General features: G+C 46.0%; 1 protein-coding gene across 1 annotated transcript in view; it reads right to left on the bottom strand.

The window, feature by feature from the left end:
• Nucleotides 1-8,647: 8,647 nt before the first annotated feature.
• The window catches only part of CLRN1 (clarin 1), a 33,638-nt gene continuing 25,392 nt past the window's right edge, over nucleotides 8,648-16,893 (bottom strand). The window contains exon 3 of the mRNA XM_026497284.3: nucleotides 8,648-8,913. Coding sequence (XP_026353069.2) covers nucleotides 8,648-8,913 — 266 coding nt within the window. The remainder of the gene's footprint in view (nucleotides 8,914-16,893) is intronic.

Below are 16,893 nucleotides of genomic sequence, written 5' to 3'. Positions count from 1 at the left end.
TGTGATTTTTGAAAACTGACTTAAATTCTAAGAACAGGGACCATGTCCTGTGCTTCTCTTTCCATTAGGGCACATGGCTAACGCTTAATCATCATCGCATGAATCATCTGACTCATTCCTTAGAGCGGACAACAGCATCTTCTCTTGTGTGTTGTGGGCAGTTGCTGGCAAAGGATTGGGGAGATGTGGCAGTATAATAGACCGTATGTCTCAAAAGCATCACTCCCTTCAACATGAGGGCCTGAAGGCCCTGGAAGATTTATGGTTAGATGGAGACCGAGAAGGGGCACATGCAAGATGGTAGGGAGGGGACTCGGTTTAGGGACTCCAACACAGATTAGAAGCAGTCAGCTTGGGGCGCCTGGGTGACACAATCAATTAAGCATTGGACTCTTGGTTTCCGCTCAGGTCATGATCTCAGAGTCATGAGATCGAGCCTTGTATCAGGCTCTGCACTGAGTGTGGAATCTGCTTGGGACTCTCTCTCCCCCTCTCCCTCTGCCCCTCCCCACCTCTCTCTCTCTCAAATAAATAAAATCTTAAAAAGAAGAAGAAGAAGAAGCAGTCAGCTTTCTGGAACAGAAAGAAGGGTTGAAAATTGGCCATAGTCATTCAACAAATATCTATCTAGTGTTTAATACACGTCAGGGATTGTTGTTTTAGGGACCAGGGATTCAGCAGTGGACAACACAGAATTGATCTAAAGTGAAAGCATGTTGAGGAGGGTGCCATATATATATATATATATATATATATATATATATATATATATATATATATATATCACATATATATATCACATATATATATATATATATATATATATATTATTTTTTTTTGAAAGAGAGAGAGAGGGAGAGAGTGTGTGTGGATAAACATGAGCATGTGGGTTGGCAGAGGAGAAGAGGGAGAGGAGAGAGAGAATCCCAAGCAGGCTCCACACCCAGAACAGAGCCTGACCAGGGGCTCAGTCTCATGACCTTGAGATCATGACCTGAGCCAAAATCAAGAGTTGGACCCTCAACCAACTGAGGCACCCAGGTGCCCTAAGGATGGGGTTATGTTTTATTTACATTTCTCCTTAATGGCCTTCTAGTCCTAAGATGATGAACAGTCTTGGATTTGTAAATTTATATGCCACTTTGTTCTAAAAAACTTAAAGCAACTTATAAACTAGTATACAATTAATTCATCAAGATTAAAATGGAAGTAGAAGAAGTAAAAGGAACTTTAGACAATTTTAAAAAGCATTGGAACCCAAAAACCCAGCAGTAATAAGGCTAGTTATGAGGATACAACATGCACCCTTGCAATCCTAGACACAGCAACGAGTGAGCCACAGATGCGGCCTTGGCTTTTCAGTGACTAACCTACAGTGGGTGACGATACCATTGAAACAAATAAACAACCACGGCTCTTTAGAACAAGCACAATGAATCCTAATACTAAGACCAGAAGGACATTTCTCGAAGAATCTCCCCAAAACAGGATACTCTGTGGCTGAGCGGTGGGATTACTTTAACAAGCAAAATGCCCCACGACGAGGCCAGGAGAGCTGTCACCCTGAAGGGAATGGTGAGTCTTCGTCAGTTCATACTACATCTGTCTGCCATAGCTCGGGGCGAGGATGCCCATGGTAAGTCAGGCCCTGCAGCTTTATGCAGCAGACAGTAAACACACAGGAAAGCTGTGGCTATCGATCTCGCCTGTGTTTCATGAGATAAAGAACTTTAATGTGACTCACAGAAGAGCTGGAAGCAAGGCAGGAGGGAGATAAGAAGGCTTGACGTTAGCTTCTTGCAGAGAAATGTGTGTTTGTAAACTTAATCAGAACACTCTCAGCTCAGGCCATTTTGCTCACCCAGCTTCTTGTGTACGTGCAGGTTTGGCCAGAGGGGTCTGTGAAGTGAGGGAACACCAGAGGAGGATGAAAACATTCTGTCATGTTTGAGTAGCATGAAGAAATCTAGAAATGAAACTGCTTTGCCTAGTCAGTAAAAATCAAGTGCTTTTTTCTTTTTTTTTCAAAGGAAGTACTGTTCAGTCAACTGGGATATCTGTGAATGAGATACACAGAGAAAAGTTAGGCTGTGTCTCCAGGCCTTTCTCTCAATGTGTCTCTGTCCTCTCTCTGATTTTAGAAAACAGGGAAATGGGTTAGGATTGATGGTCAGTCATAAAGCAAGAAACTAGACAAAAAGACTCCTAGGAGTAAAGATTAATATGTAAGATGCAGAAACACATAACCAGCCATGGTGGGTAGTTTTGGGGTACCTCTCAAACTCACAAGCTCTTCTGCTAGAACTCCCCTGACACACGCACGTGCACACACACACATGCGTGCACCCCCCATGCCCTGCCCTCCCTGCAGCTGTGACTCATCCCTCCCTCACCTCAGCTGTGTGGAGCGCAGGTGGGCGTCTGCTCGAGGGAGTGGATCCTGAGGGACTGGACTGCACGTTCTGACTCTCATTCTCTCCCCGCCCCCATGCACTCTTGCTCTCACTTTCCTGCTTCTTGCTGAAGATGTTTTAAGTGGGTTTTTGTTTCTCTTATTAAATGCTCCCTGATCAAGATACTAAGTAAAATAGGAAGATTTTCTCTCCTTTGATGTAAAGAAGAGAGGATTAGTTGATATGGAATAAATAGATTTTATATTTATGTATTTGAAAAAGGAAATAGCAAGCATATTGGGGGGGAACAGCTATGAAGTGCGGTAAGAAGTAAAAAAAAAAAAAAAAAATCTGAAGCAAAGAGCTTCTAGTTTAGTGCCGATGTGTGTGGATGGATATTTTTCACTGTTTCTGTCTGCCGTGTTTTTATGCTCCCCCATGCTCACTTCATTTCTTTACCTGTACTCCAGAGACCTCTGCCCGGTCCAACACATCAGCTTTGGGGAAAAGGGGTGGCTATGGTGAACTTAAAAAGTGGTGTTAAGTTCAATAGTCACTAGTTTAGGTGTGAAACAGAGTCCGAGATATTCCTGTAGAATATGTTTGCTTTTTTCTCCAAACTAGCTAGAAAATTCCTAGGGTTGGGGATGGGTGGGAGGAGGAGAGGAGGTACTCCTAGATTAAACCTGGAATCTGTGCTGGGGCAGGCACCGTCTTCTTCCAGTGCCAGAGAACACTGGGGAAACTGAGTTAGTGCGCAGTTCTCATCCTCATTGCTGTCTAGGGGAAGCCCAAGATGGCAGCAGGGAGCAGGTCGCCCACCAAGAGACCTGTAGGAGGGATGCTATTCTGGGCCTCAAGACTTCACTAAGGCTTTGTCTGACCCAGTACTGTAGAATATTCCTCCTCCAAATACCCTGACCCCTCAGGAGGGAGAAAGTGAGGGGAACTAGTGATGTGTGGGGGGGAAATGGCTGCCTGACTAAGTGCCACCCAGGTGATACCTCCAAACCTACATGGTGATGGAACCGCCCTCCCCACTCTTACAGACACGTTAAAGAACTTTATTTGGCATTCTTTAATTAGGTAGACAGTTCTTCACCGTATTGTGAAAATTGAAACTCTAGGATAATTGTTGATTTTTTTTTTTTTTTTTGGAAATTAACGTAGTCAAGGAATGTCACTGGATTAGTTTGGGGTTTTTTATTGGCAAACTTAAAAACTCTGTCTTTAATAATAAATTAAAACCTTAAAAAGAAAATAAGGATGGAGAGTCTTGAAAGATATTCTTCTCTGCTCTCAACAAAAGATTTTTTCAATTTTTTTTCTCATTCTTTTTACTTTTCCTCCCCCACAATCCTCAGTGCCTTATACACAGCGAGATCCATTGTAGATGCAAGATAAAATGGTTTTGAATGGATGAAAAAGGGTTTATTAATTGTCATTTGGAAAGAATCCTGAAGGCTATCAGCATAAGCGAAGTGTTCATTTCCTCTTTAGATATTTATGCAGAAGATTCACTCTCTGGTCTTTATTTCAGTGGGTGGTGGGTCATGGGGCCACCGGCCACAGCTTCTTGAGGGACAGTGACACCCAGAAGAGCTCAGTGGTGGTGGTGGTGGTGGAGGGAGCTCCTGGCCTTAGGCTACCACTCAAGAGGCCTAGAGAAGTGTTTTCTTGGCATGAGGGAGAAGAGCTTTGCTAGAAGGAGGGCCCTGTTGGCCAGGCTAAGTTAAGCTAAGCTGCAGCAACAAATAACCAAACTCAGCGGCTTGCCAGAAAGTTTCGTTACCACTCTGGGCACACTGCAGTGCAGGTCACGAGGCCTGCCTCTGGGCTGTAGGCTCGCCATCCGGACCCCTTGAGCTCCGAAGCTGCAGGAGCAGGTGAGGACGGATCTGGAGACTGTATAGAAGGTTCTGCAGGGCCAGGATTGCGAGTGGCATGAGTCACGTCAGCCTGTGTCCCATCCGTCCAGACACTCTCCCGTGACCCCAGCTGCAAAGGAGGCTGGGAAACGTGGCTCGGCTGTGTGCCTAAGAAGAATGTGGTGGAGAACTCATAGCATTTGTCTGCTACAGAGAGTCAGGGGGAGAGGGTGACAGCAGAGGAGCAGAGGGCAAAGAGGGCACCTACGTGGCAGGAAGTAAGTGTGCACGCCAGCTTCTCTTGGGGTTTCTGGCCTGGGATGTGCAGCACACACCATCCTTTGTTACACTTGGCTAAATGGAAAGGTAGCCATTTAAGTGCAAATTGGTGAGTTGTGGCATCCTGGAATCCATGCCTGTGAATTAGATACAATACACTTTTTTGGATAGGGACAGTCCCTGGCAAATCCGAACCGGAGGAGAAGGCAGGTGTTGGGGCTAGGGCGGGGGGTGCTGGTGAGCTGCTTGTGAGCACGGAGACTGCGTGTTTCCGTAGGGCATGCGCTCAGATACTTGAGAGACCTAGGCCACCACTTTGTGCACCTGCTTACAAAGCCTATTGGAGGACAGAGGTGACAGAGGCTAGTGGGAGCCCCAGGTCTCACTCCCTCCAGAATTAGATTCACGGCTCACGGGGGAGGACACATCTACCATTCTGTTCACTCTGAGAGCAGATCGAAACCCCTCACATCAAGATTTTAGCAAAGAAACATAATCCTTTAAGACACTTGCCTTTTATTTGTTGGCTGGTTTTCACAGCACAGCTATTCCCACAGGGTCTCTACAACCATTGTCTAATACTGTCCTTTAGGCTCTGCAGGAAACACTCTGGAGATTTCTGACTTGGGTCGTCCCCCACTCAGCCTCAGACTCATTCAGACTTTCCCAATAGGGCCAGTAAGTCCCAGCTCTGGGTGTGACACTGCAGGTGTATCTGGTTATCTCAGGGGGAGTTGTGGGGGAGTGGTCATAATGTCTATAAATCAGAGTATACATTTATTAAATTTACAGTAACATTTTTAGGAGCATTTTATCTCAGGGTGTTTCCTGAGGGGGAATTTCATCCCAGAATCCAGGGCCCCATGCCTGCCCAGCCTTTCTCTCTCTAGTTTTAAGGAGCAGGTGTCTGTTTCTCGAAACTGACCCACGTTGCTTTGTCCCTTGTCACTTGGAGAAGGGGACTTATCTGCCGAACCAGCCATCAGCCCTGAGCCAGGAATGACTGCCACGTTGAACGGGCTTCAGAACTGGCGTGCCACCAGTTCAAACACTGAGCACGCAGACGGTGCAGGCTCTAAACATCTAAATAGAAGGGACCAGGGACAGCAAAGCAGTTAGAAAAACAGGGCAGATGGCTTGGGACTGGTCTGGAACAAACATTTTTGTTTGTTTTGTTTGTTTGGTAAAACCACAGTTTTACCTGTACTGGATCTTACTGGAAGGGGAGAGGTTGAGGACAACCGAGAGAGAGGTTAAAGCTCCCTGCCCCCTACCTCCCAGAGCATCTCTCGTACCTCTTGTTCAGGTTTCCATCAGTAAATGGTCCGGACACCTTAATGGCAAGTCATGCTTGCTTCGAAGCTGGTGCACCCCACTCCTGCCAGGGCAAACCCAGCCTCCCTCCACCAGAGTTGGGAGGGGGCATGACCCCCGCCCAAGCCTGTCCCGGAAAATCGGCAGAGGGGGAGGGGAACAGTTGTCCTAAGATTGTGTAATGTGTAAGCCACCAGCCAGACTGATCAGCCTTGAATGCTTGCAAAGTGACTTGAGAGCAGCTGCTCTGAAGGAGCAGATGGGACCAACGAGAGCAAAAGACCTCTGGTGGACTGCAAAGCGAGAGAGGTGAGGTGCCCTCCTCCTCCTTGTAGCCCACCCAAGCTGCACTTAGTCCAGAAGCTTCCTTCCACAGCAGTGAACATGTCTTGCATGTTCAGTGCAGGGTGTACCCCGAAGGACTTGGGACGGCTTTCCTAGCTCCTTCCCATCCTTTCCCCCAGCGTGGTGAGCACTGATATTCTCTGAGCTGAGGGCGTCTGTCCACACGTGGAAAGGAGCCCCGACAGACCCACTGTGGAGATGTGTTTGCAGCCCTGGAGCCAGCAGGGGGCCCCGCGTCCCCGGGAGAATGTGAGACTGCTGGCTGCCACCTGGGGAGGGAGGTCGGACACCGCATAATGAGTGCCATTCCCTGGCGCCTTTGATCCTCATAGAGCCACAGAGAAGTCCTGTCCAGATCCCTCTTCTAAAGGTTACTCAGGCCACTGTGACCACACATTTCATCTGAGAAACGAGAGGGAGACAACATGAGTGCACTCTTCCAAGGACCCAGATTGAATCCTGTTTTATTTTTGTGTGCGGCACAATTTGCAGGGACCAGCAGCCCTGCCTCTACTTCCCATCCAGGGACTATTGTTAGTTTGCCTATTAGGTTCTCATTAGATTTTCAGCTGCTGCTCCGAGTTTTCTCTTTGTACAGAATAGAGAACAACCAGGGACTTGTTTTCTAAAGAAGAAAGCTTGGTGTTAGAAGTTTTTCAAACCTCTGAGAAGAGAGGGAGGTCAAATGAGAATGTGGGGACCTGGCCTTCCGGGATCTCAGGCCAATTACCCACGGCGGGGAAGGTCCTTGTGCCTTCCTGCCCGCTCCCAGCTACCAACGCTTCTGTGTTTAACGGTTGCATGAAGACTTCCAGCACCGGCTCCACTGGCCTGTGCTGAAATAAACATCCCCTTCATCACTAGACTGGCTTGTGGTCTTCTAGAAATTCTCCAGGTATGGGGCGCAATGTGGCTCAGTTGGTTATATGTCTCACTCTTGGTTTCATCTCGGGTCATGATGTCAGGGTCTTGAGATGGAGCTCTGCATCGGACTCTGCACTGAGTGTGGAGTCTGCATGAGATTCTGTCTCGCCCTCTCCTTCTGCCCCTCCCACCGCTAAAAATAAATAAATAAATAAATGTTAAAAAAAAATTCTCCAGGTATATTTCCTGAATGAAGGCGTGGGGACAGGCATCTGGAAACTGTGGACCACAGATCACCATCAGAGCAAGTTACTTACCAGGGATACAAATAGTCATTTGCTTCTTATAAATTGTTTTGAAAGGGAAAAAGGTTGTTTTTTTGTTTTTTTTTTTTAATGAGGACTTTCAGGACCTCTTGTATGGGGCCTAAGTACCCAGCAGCTGTGATGAGGGGCCTGGTGGTATGTTCTGTCCCTCCTTGCTTCTTCCTGAGTACTTTCTTGAGGGTAACAGGTACGGGATAGAAGAAGAGTCCATTCCAGGCTCAGTTGTGGACTTTGGTCAGCTACAGATGAATTTCATGGATAATTCAGGAAAAAGAAAATGGACTTGGGTCATGCTTTGTGACAGCCAGACCAAAACCCAAGATGCAATGATACCATCATAATCCCAGAATGTAATGTAATTTTCATAATTGGGAGTTAGTGCTTAAAGACACTAAAGTTAGAAACAACAGCCCCAATGAGTCATTTTGCATTAAGTTTACTAGGAAGAAACATTTTTCATGATTCCTCAGTGGTCCCGGCAATTATGTCTTTGAAAGTACTGCGTTTCCTTTTTTTTTTCCTTTTAGAGGTTTGCAAATTTTGACCAACAGGAATAGATAATAAGACTGTGCTTTAAACAAACTTAAAAAAAAAGTATGTTGGTACTTTTTATCAATGCCCATTTAATGCACTATCATCTTAGGAAAGTGATTCCAGCTCTGTTTCTTCCTATCTCTGGCAACAAATGGGTGGATATATCAGAGATAGTATTTGTATGAAAATATAGTCTTCATACCTTTTGACTCCTCCCTGATGGAGCAGACAGTTTATACTTGATATGCAGAGAGTGGAACAGTTTGTGCATTCTTGTCAACCCAGTTCTCAGGGGCACCTGGTGGTTCGGTAGGTTGAACACCGGCTCAGGTCCTGATCTCAGGGTCATGAGATGGAGCCCCTGTTGTAGGGCTCCTTGCTTAGTGGGGAGTCTGGGATGCTCTCTCCCTTTGCCCCCCACCCCATGCTTCTGTGCAGGCTCTCACTCTCTCTCTCTTTCTCTCTCTCAAATAAATAAATAAAATCTTAAAAAAAAAAAAAAAAAAAGAACCCAGTTCCCACCAGGTAAAACAACCTTCCAAAACCTTCCTTCTGCTCCCCTTCCTTTCCAGCCTGTACCCTTAGCACATCATTTGTAAACATTGTCATGGAGGGTTTGGGTGCTTTAATTTGTGCGTCTGAAAGGATGGACAAAATTAACCATTTCCAAGTGACCAAAGCAAGTCTGCTCCCTTCCTTGGAAGACTGCAGAAGTATTTGCCTTTCAGTACATTAGATCTGCAGCTACATTAGTTGTCTCTGTGTTTTTAGATTTTGCAAAAGGAAACTGAAATCCAGCAAGTCGTATTAGGAGCCCATTCAAAAAGTGAACAAAAAAGCAAATGAAAACAACCCAGAACGACGTGGTGTATTTTTCACTTTGCGTTTTGTAGGCATAAGTCCCTTCTTTATAATTTGCAATTTTTTCTGAGAGGTGGTGGATTTTCACTTCAGAGGCAAACAATATCATGACAAGACAGCCGCAGGAGCCTGTAACAGAAGGAACAAACAATGTGTTGGCAGAAATATTTTCAGATTGTAAGGGACAGGGAAGAGGGTCAGTGCGCAAACTGAAGAAAGCTTTTATCATCGTCCTCATTTGCATTCTTCTGCGAAAATATATCATTTCAAATTGGTAATCATGAGCCTGATTCTCCAACTGATGGATGGAAGGGCCTGGGTTATGTCTCTGAGTGAAGCGGACTTGGTGGGGGTGGGGAGGGTAGAATCTAGCTGATCTCACCAAGACTGGGAGATGTTCCTCTCTGTGTGATGAGAAGGTTGAATTGCTGGACACCTTAAGATCACAGTGTTGGAATGAGGTTACAAAACAGCCACTGCTATGATGTGGTTTTAAGAGAACAAATTTCTCTATACTTCATAGGCCACATAGGAAAAATGTCAGTCATACAGCCCCCTTGTGGAAGGGCCTAGGGCTTCTTTCGGAAGGGCTACTTGACTTCCCCTCTCCTCCAGCTCCCACCTGGCCACAGCTGCCCACAGGAGTCCCTGGGCAGAGGGAGCCATAGATAAGGTGTTGAGGCAAACAGTATTTGTTCTCCATGTTTCTAACAGAACTCGGGATTTTTACCTAGACATGTGGCTGCCTTGAATAAAGGCTACATTGTTTGAGGAGGAGTGGAATGTAGGGGCAGGAACGTTTCCTTGAAGTCTGCATGTATCAGAGCCCTGCCCTTTCTTTCCCCCCTTCCTCCATCGTGTAGTTGAAATATGGATGCAATGGTTGGAGCTGCAGCAGGCATTTTGGAGCAGGTGGCCTCAGAAATGCAAGCCATGTGCTATAGAAAAACGAGAAAGGAGGAGTCTGGATCCCAGACACCTGGAACTACCAGACCAACCCTGGATTTCAAACTCTAGGCTTTTATGGGAAAGAAAAATAAATATTTTGTTTAGTCCACTATTATTATTTCCCCCTCATTTACCACTCATTGGTAGCCTAATCTAAACTTAACTGGTACAGCTGAGGTCTGGGGTGAGCTCTCTGCAGGACAGAGGCACTCCATACTGAGTGGTGCCTGGAAACTCTGATAGGCCCTCTCTCACTGCAGATGGAGAATGGGAGACCCCCAGATGGGTGGATGGCACAGGGGGCCGAAGCAGGCGGCAAGATCGGGAACACAGTGGAGAGCCAGGATCCAAGGACTTCTACAGCTAGTGTTGATCCCAAGCCACCACACTGGGGTTCCAGCTAATAGGAGACTTGGTGAGCTGGTCTTCTGACTTAGGGCAGACTGCTTTGGATTCAGACCCTGAGTCTTCCACTTACTCTGTGAGATTGGGCAATTTTAATCTCCAAGTCTCAATTTTCTCACCTGTAAAATGTGGATAATAAAGATGATGCCCAATTAGCAATTGTTATTAGAATTGACATATAAATGCTTACTAATTGGTAGCTATTCCTATGAATTTTATGTATTCCTTTCCTCTCGCAAGTCCTTACCATAATCCCTTATCCCGCCCCACCACACACCAAAAAAACCTGACTGTATCAGATAGGCCCCCCAAAACAGAGTGCATCACAGCGCCTTGTTCCTCCAAATACTCTCCCATTAGGCTTACGACTCCTTTAGGAGGGGTAAGTGCTTTTTGCTCTTCCCTTGCTGTAATTCAAACACCCTGGGAACAGCAATATAGTGGCTTAAGTTCCCATTCATTAATTCACTCATTCATTTACTGGATTCGACTTGTTAGGTGCCAACCACGGGCACACTGGTGGAGATTTAAACGTTATAGGAAATGGATATGGTTTCTCCTCTAACAGTATAATCGGACAGGTTAGACAATTATAAACCCATTGCAGTGAGTTTATGTAATAGCTAGGGAGGTACAGGTGGCTGGTACTGAGAGGATAGATAGCATCATGGAAGGTTCTTTGGAAGTAGCTGTAGGAAAAGTCAGCCGAGTGAAGGGATGCTGGACTGTGTGGGGAGAGTGGTCTGGACATGAGAAGCTGTATGCAAATGATGGCCCCATTCTTTTCCCAAAGGCCAGGTTTGGGCTGAGATAGAGGAAGAGAATGGATCGTGTGAGGGTAAGGGCTGAGGGGTGGGGTGAGCAGGGAAGGAGAAATCACATTTCTTCTATTTTAGAATTTCTCATAGGATTGACCCATCAGCCTGATTGTCATCCTAATATACCCCCAAATAATCAAATGATCTAGTTTTCTTGAAACTTCACTTCTCGCTGGCCTCAGAGCAGTCGTTGAGAATATTCTTTTGTAAAATTTGTCAGCCTATTTTTGTATTCTGAACTTAAAACCAGGGCTCTCCCCTGGCAAAACCGTATTATTCCTTTCTTGTTAGATCCAACAAAAAGGCTGCAATGCTGTTTTCTCTTTATCTTTTATTTGAAAATTGTGGAGAAAATGCCATTGCTTTTACCAAAAGAGCCTTCTTTGTCTGAGGAGATGGTGAATTTCAGACAGAAGCGAAACACTGTATTTCCTTAGTGCTTGAAAGGAAAATTCGAGCTCGGTTTCCTTTTCAAGTTGTTAAATATTTTAAAGGTACTACTTTGTTAAGGAGACAGCATCATAGTGAGACTGTATTTCAAATTCCCAAAGTAAAGGTTGTTTGGGGTATCTTCAGACTCACAGCCTTTCACCATAGCTAATCATCCAAGCGTGCGAGCTCCCAAAACAGAGTGCATGGTCCAGTAGTTGAGAGGATGGTCTGGGATTCTGCTCTGGATTCTGGAGTTGACCATGAGGTCACCCTTGTTGTTTCAGAGACGGAGCATAGTGACCTAGCTTGAGTTTCTGCCACCCTCATGACTATGAAGAGATGCGAAGGGAAACCACTCACTGTGATATTAGGATATCTTTGCTTCTCTCTGTCCATGGCTCTAAAAGAGATGTGGGACCAAGGATAACTACAACTTACGAACCAAAAGATATACATGAAATGTATCTTCTCTTTGTGGCCTGGCTACTAGGCACACAGAGAGAGGTGTGTAAGGGATGGGGGTGATGGTGGAAATAGGGCTTAGCACTTTTCTAATATGTCCTTTAGTCCCCAGCAAGGGGCTTGTGCTGTGGCTCCCACATTTGGAGGGTGCTGCTCTCTCTCTCTTCTAGAAAGACCCCTTCCCACAAGGAGGAATCCTTGAAGTCAATGGGATGAGCCCATCTTCAGTCCCTGACCCACATTCCAGACCATACTCCCAGGACCTGGGAATTCCCTCCCCACACAGCTCTGAGCACATTTCCAGGACTGCATGTGCAGCTAATCTTCCTCGGGTCAGTCCTCCCAAGGGCAGACTTTGTGGCTGGTGCTGCAGAGACTTCAGGGCCAGCTATTTCAAGGGCATGGTCTGAGCTTGCATGCTCAGGCGAGTGTCCACACGTGTATACTTGAGGCCCATTACAGTGTGGGTGGAAGCCAGCAAGGGGAGGGAGATGGACAGACAGGGGCCAGCTGTCCTCCATCACCACATTTGGGTCCAGAATTCTAAATGTGAATTTGGCCTTCCAGGTCCTTACGGGGAGATGTTTGTCAAGGCAGAAGGATAAAACGTGTCCCATTGAATAGTTTATTAGCTCATAACTTTTAAATGTTTGGACATGGGGTAGATGGGCTTTCATTAATACTCTTGCTCAAGGCCTCACAAATGCTAGGATCAGGCCTGCACGCTTCCTTCTTCCTTTTCCCAGTGATCCAGGCATACCAGGAGTCCAAACTCAGCGGGGGCCATTGGGACAGATGGCTCACCTGTTCATCTGACCAACACTGCTCCGGCTCATAAGAAAGGTTAGAGTACACTAGACGTAGGAAAGCCTGCCAAGACGTGCTCCAGCTAGAATTTGGAACGTAACCAGGCACAGGACCCAGGTTTTGCTGCTTTGCTTCTTCCCCAGAGACCAGCCATTTTCCTTTATGTGTTTGATTGTCCTGCCATCTGGCTGGTACTGTAATATTTTTTCCCCTGTAATGACTGATTACTGAGTTAATCCCTGACTGAAAAGGATAGCTGAGTTATAGGACTGTCACACAATGAATTACCAGTCAATTAACAAACATTTGTAATGTGCTAGACACTGCACACTCATGACTGTCCTCTGGCAGCTGTCTGGAGCTGCAGAATTGGATGCCTCTCTCCTCCAGCCCTTACAATATAGGGAACAAAGGTCACAGCCAACAAGAAAGCTGCCTCTTCATCCCTGGCTGGCCCTGAAGCTGACTATGCCTTTAGGGGTGGGAACATCCTGCCAGGATCCGTGGGAGTCCAGGGGACCAGGGGTTTCAGTGCAAACGTGTCCTCGAGGGTGAAAAAAAAAAAAAGCTCTGATACATTCTCCTATTATCACTAAGATTGTATTTTGGGAAATAATAAATTAGAATTTCAATTCCATTTAAAGTAATGGCCAGCATTTCCAGAAAGCGAGCACGTCATCTTTAAACTCTCTTATAGATGACAAATATTAGAGGCATTCCATTTCCTCTACAGAGTGATAAATTGATCATTTCCTTCTTTAAGGAGTCTTGAAAGATGATAAATGTGGGTGGGAAAGCCACAGCTTTGCAGGTGTAGGCACTAATTTTCTGTGAAATCGTGCAATCTCAGTAGAGAGCCAGCTAGCAAAGGTGAGGTCTCCAGCAATAATTTCTTCTGCAAATGAAAGCAGTTCTGACTCCACAGGGGTACGGAGACCAATGGCTGCCATCCAGAAGAGGGGCAGAGGGACAAGTAAAGCAAGTTAATACCTAAGAGTAGATTTTGAGGTCGTGATGGGGAGCAATTTGGTCCTGTGTTTCTGAAGAGCGGGTGTGGATGGAGGAACACCACCAGTTGGGTCCAGCTTTTTCTCCTTGTCTTCCAGACTGGAAAGTGGAAGAGCCAACATCTGACTTACCTTTTACAAATGTCACGTTAGTGAGAGTGGTGGTTTGTGCAAAGAAGAAATGATCTAAAAACACAGTCTTTTTCTGATTTGAATCGCCTTTCAGAAAAGGAGGCTACCCTTCGTTGTCAGGAAAGACACAGAGCTCCTTCCGCTTTAGTCTTTTATTCAACAAGTATTTATCGCATGCCTACTGCCCTGTTGCGGGCGCACGGATACAGCCCTGGATGCACCCACAGAAATCCCTGTCCTCGGGGAGCTGCCAGTGGTGGGGACAGTGGAAAAGAGTCAATAAATAACAAGATAAGCAAGGGCATACACGAAGGAGAATAAATAAAGCAGGGAAGGGGTGGCCAGGGGAGGCCTCAGGGAGAAGATGATATTTTAGTGCCTCTGGAAGGAAGTCAGGGAATGAGAAAGTAGATATTTGAGGGGAATAGCATTTCAGGGTGAGGGAACAGCCTGTGCAGAGGCCCCAGGTGGTCTGGGCCGAGAGAGGCAAGGAGCCAGGCAGAGGGGAGTAAGAGAGGTGAGCTGTGGGGAGGGGGGGCAGCAGTGGGGTGGAGCGGGTTGGGGTGGGCACGTCAGGTGGTGCTTTGGAGGTCCTAGCAAGGACTTGGGCTTTGACTCTAGATCAAAGAGAAAGGGAGACACGTGTGCACGTTTTGCATAGGATGGGAGTTTGTTTGCCATTGTGATGGAACAAGATTGAGCATCTGCTCGCACAGGGTCATGGCCGGGTTTGGGGCACAGTGAGTTAGACGGCTCTGTTCTGGCTCCTTCAATGTGAGGAACCTGGACTACCGTTCTCTCGCTACCCTGCTGCCACCTGCGCCTCGAAACAGGAGCCCTGGTCCTTTGCCATCACGGGCTGGCTAATATTACTTCTCTCCTTCGGTGGCCTCCTTTCTAAAGTCTATGCCGAGAAACTAGTAGAATGTTTTCATTGCCAACTCTTCCTACCACCGTCAGGTCCGGTGGCTCTGATGCCTGGACATCCCTGTGTATCTGCTTCTTGGACTTTGGGTGACAGCTCCTCCATAAGGATGGAAGTGGATAGTCTGTGACCACCAGCTGCCGAATAACATGCCCTAGACATAGTATAGAGGCCGGGATATTAGGAGTACTAATCCTGATATATAATCTAAGCTGTCCTCTATTTTTGTCCTGCTCTTTATTTTCCTGTTTATGTGTTTCATGTGTGACTGTGTTTTTTTGTTTTTGTCTTTTTTTTATTTATTTGACAGAGATAGAGACAGCCAGCGAGAGAGGGAACACAAGCAGGGGGAGTGGGAGAGGAAGAAGCAGGCTCATAGTGGAGGAGCCTGATGTGGGGCTCGATCCCACAATGCCGGGATCACGCCCCGAGCCGAAGGTAGAAGCCCAACCGCTGTGCCACCCAGGTGCCCCGTGACTGTGTTTATTTATGTTCTATGCCATAGTTGTAATGATCATAATTAATTAAGCCCGTATTAGGAACATCCCCCTTTTATGTATTTATTTTTTTTAAAGATTTATTTATTTGAGAGAGAGAGAAAAGAGCAGGGGGGAGGAGCAGAGGGAAAGGGAGAGAGAGAATCTTAAGCAGACTTCACGCTGAGCATGGAGCCTAATGGAGGGCTCAATCTCACAACCCTGAGAGCATGAGCTGAGCCAAAATCAAGAGTCGATGCTTAACTGACTGTGCCACCTAGGAGCCCCAGGAACATCCCCCTTCTAAACGAAGGCAGTTATCGTATTTGTTTGCCTTGCTTGGTATAACTCATAACATGATGCTCTGTGTAAGAGAAGACACAATAAATATAATTTGCAATAAGTCCTCATTTTGGAGGTTTTCATCACCTCTAAAAGGCCTGAGTCAATACCTTTCATATTATTTTCAGAGAGTATTCACCGAACGATCTAGGATGTTCTGTGATTGATCCATGGCAAGGCTTCTACCTAGCCTGCTCTCTTTTCCTTGCAGATCTGGGACTCCACCATCAACTGGGAAACTTCTAGAATGGAATATAGAAAGGCAGACACTCATATATCAGTGCTCCAGTGTGAAACTATGGATCCAGTTACTTCTATGCTCAGCTGCTTCTTCTCTGCCTCTCTCTCTCTACTTCCTTAAGTTGTGTCAACTTTGTCTCTCCTGATGTATTATAAACCTTGAGAGAAATGTTTTCCACCGCTTGCCCCATTCTGCCTTCCTCTCCCATTTCCTCTTCCATTTATGCTTTCAAAACGCTCACCATTCAGCCATACTCTTGAAACATTCCCATCTTACAGCCTCTTGGTTTTCCTTCCTCCTGTCTGGACACACCTAGTCAGTGTCTTGGCTGGCCCCTCCTTCCTCCACAACGCAAATACGAACCGACCGTGTTCTTCAGGGATTGGTCCCATGCCAGTTTTTTTCTATCTACATTCTCTCTCTAGATGAGCTCATCCATTTCCATTGCTTTAAATAATATCTATATCCTGACAACTCCTAAATTTATGTCTTTTGTCTAGACCTCTTCTCTGAGCTCCAGACTCATATATCCCACTGGCTATTTGCCATATCTGCTTGGATACATCCTAGGGTCTTAAACTCGACATACCACAAATAGAACATTGATTTCTAGTGCTAAGCTCCTCCTTCAAGCTCTTTCTTGCCTGAAACTCTAAGTCTGTTCCTCCCCTTGTCTTATTCATCTTGGTTAATGCCACCACTGTCTACTTGCTTAAGCCACCTGCAAAAGGTTTTGAATTTAGTCTCAAAATTGTTTTTGAATCCATTCATCTCTCTCCATGTCCAAGGCAATAGCCTGTCTTTCACCAGACGTTTCTTAAAAGGTGAATCAGCTATCCGACATTTTCTTAAAATCTGAAAGCTTCTCAATGCAATGAGAATCAATTGTAAAAGATTTACCATGGCTTTTGAGGTCTGACGTTAATTGGCATCAACAGGTCTTGCGGATGATTTTTTTTTTCTTTTGGGCCATTTGTCCCTCATTACCTACTCCAGGCACATGGGCCTTCTTGCAGTTCCTATGGCAAGCTGACCTCTTTTTCTAGAGTGTTCGCGTGTGCTTTCTCCTCTCCTTAGGAAAGTCTCTGGGGTCTTCAGCTCCTTTGTGTCCTTG

Source organism: Ursus arctos, unplaced genomic scaffold (genome assembly GCF_023065955.2).
Source record: "Ursus arctos isolate Adak ecotype North America unplaced genomic scaffold, UrsArc2.0 scaffold_20, whole genome shotgun sequence".
NCBI lineage: Eukaryota > Metazoa > Chordata > Mammalia > Carnivora > Ursidae > Ursus > Ursus arctos.
Note: the sequence above shows the minus strand (reverse complement) of the source record. Positions and strands in the feature narration are given on the sequence as shown.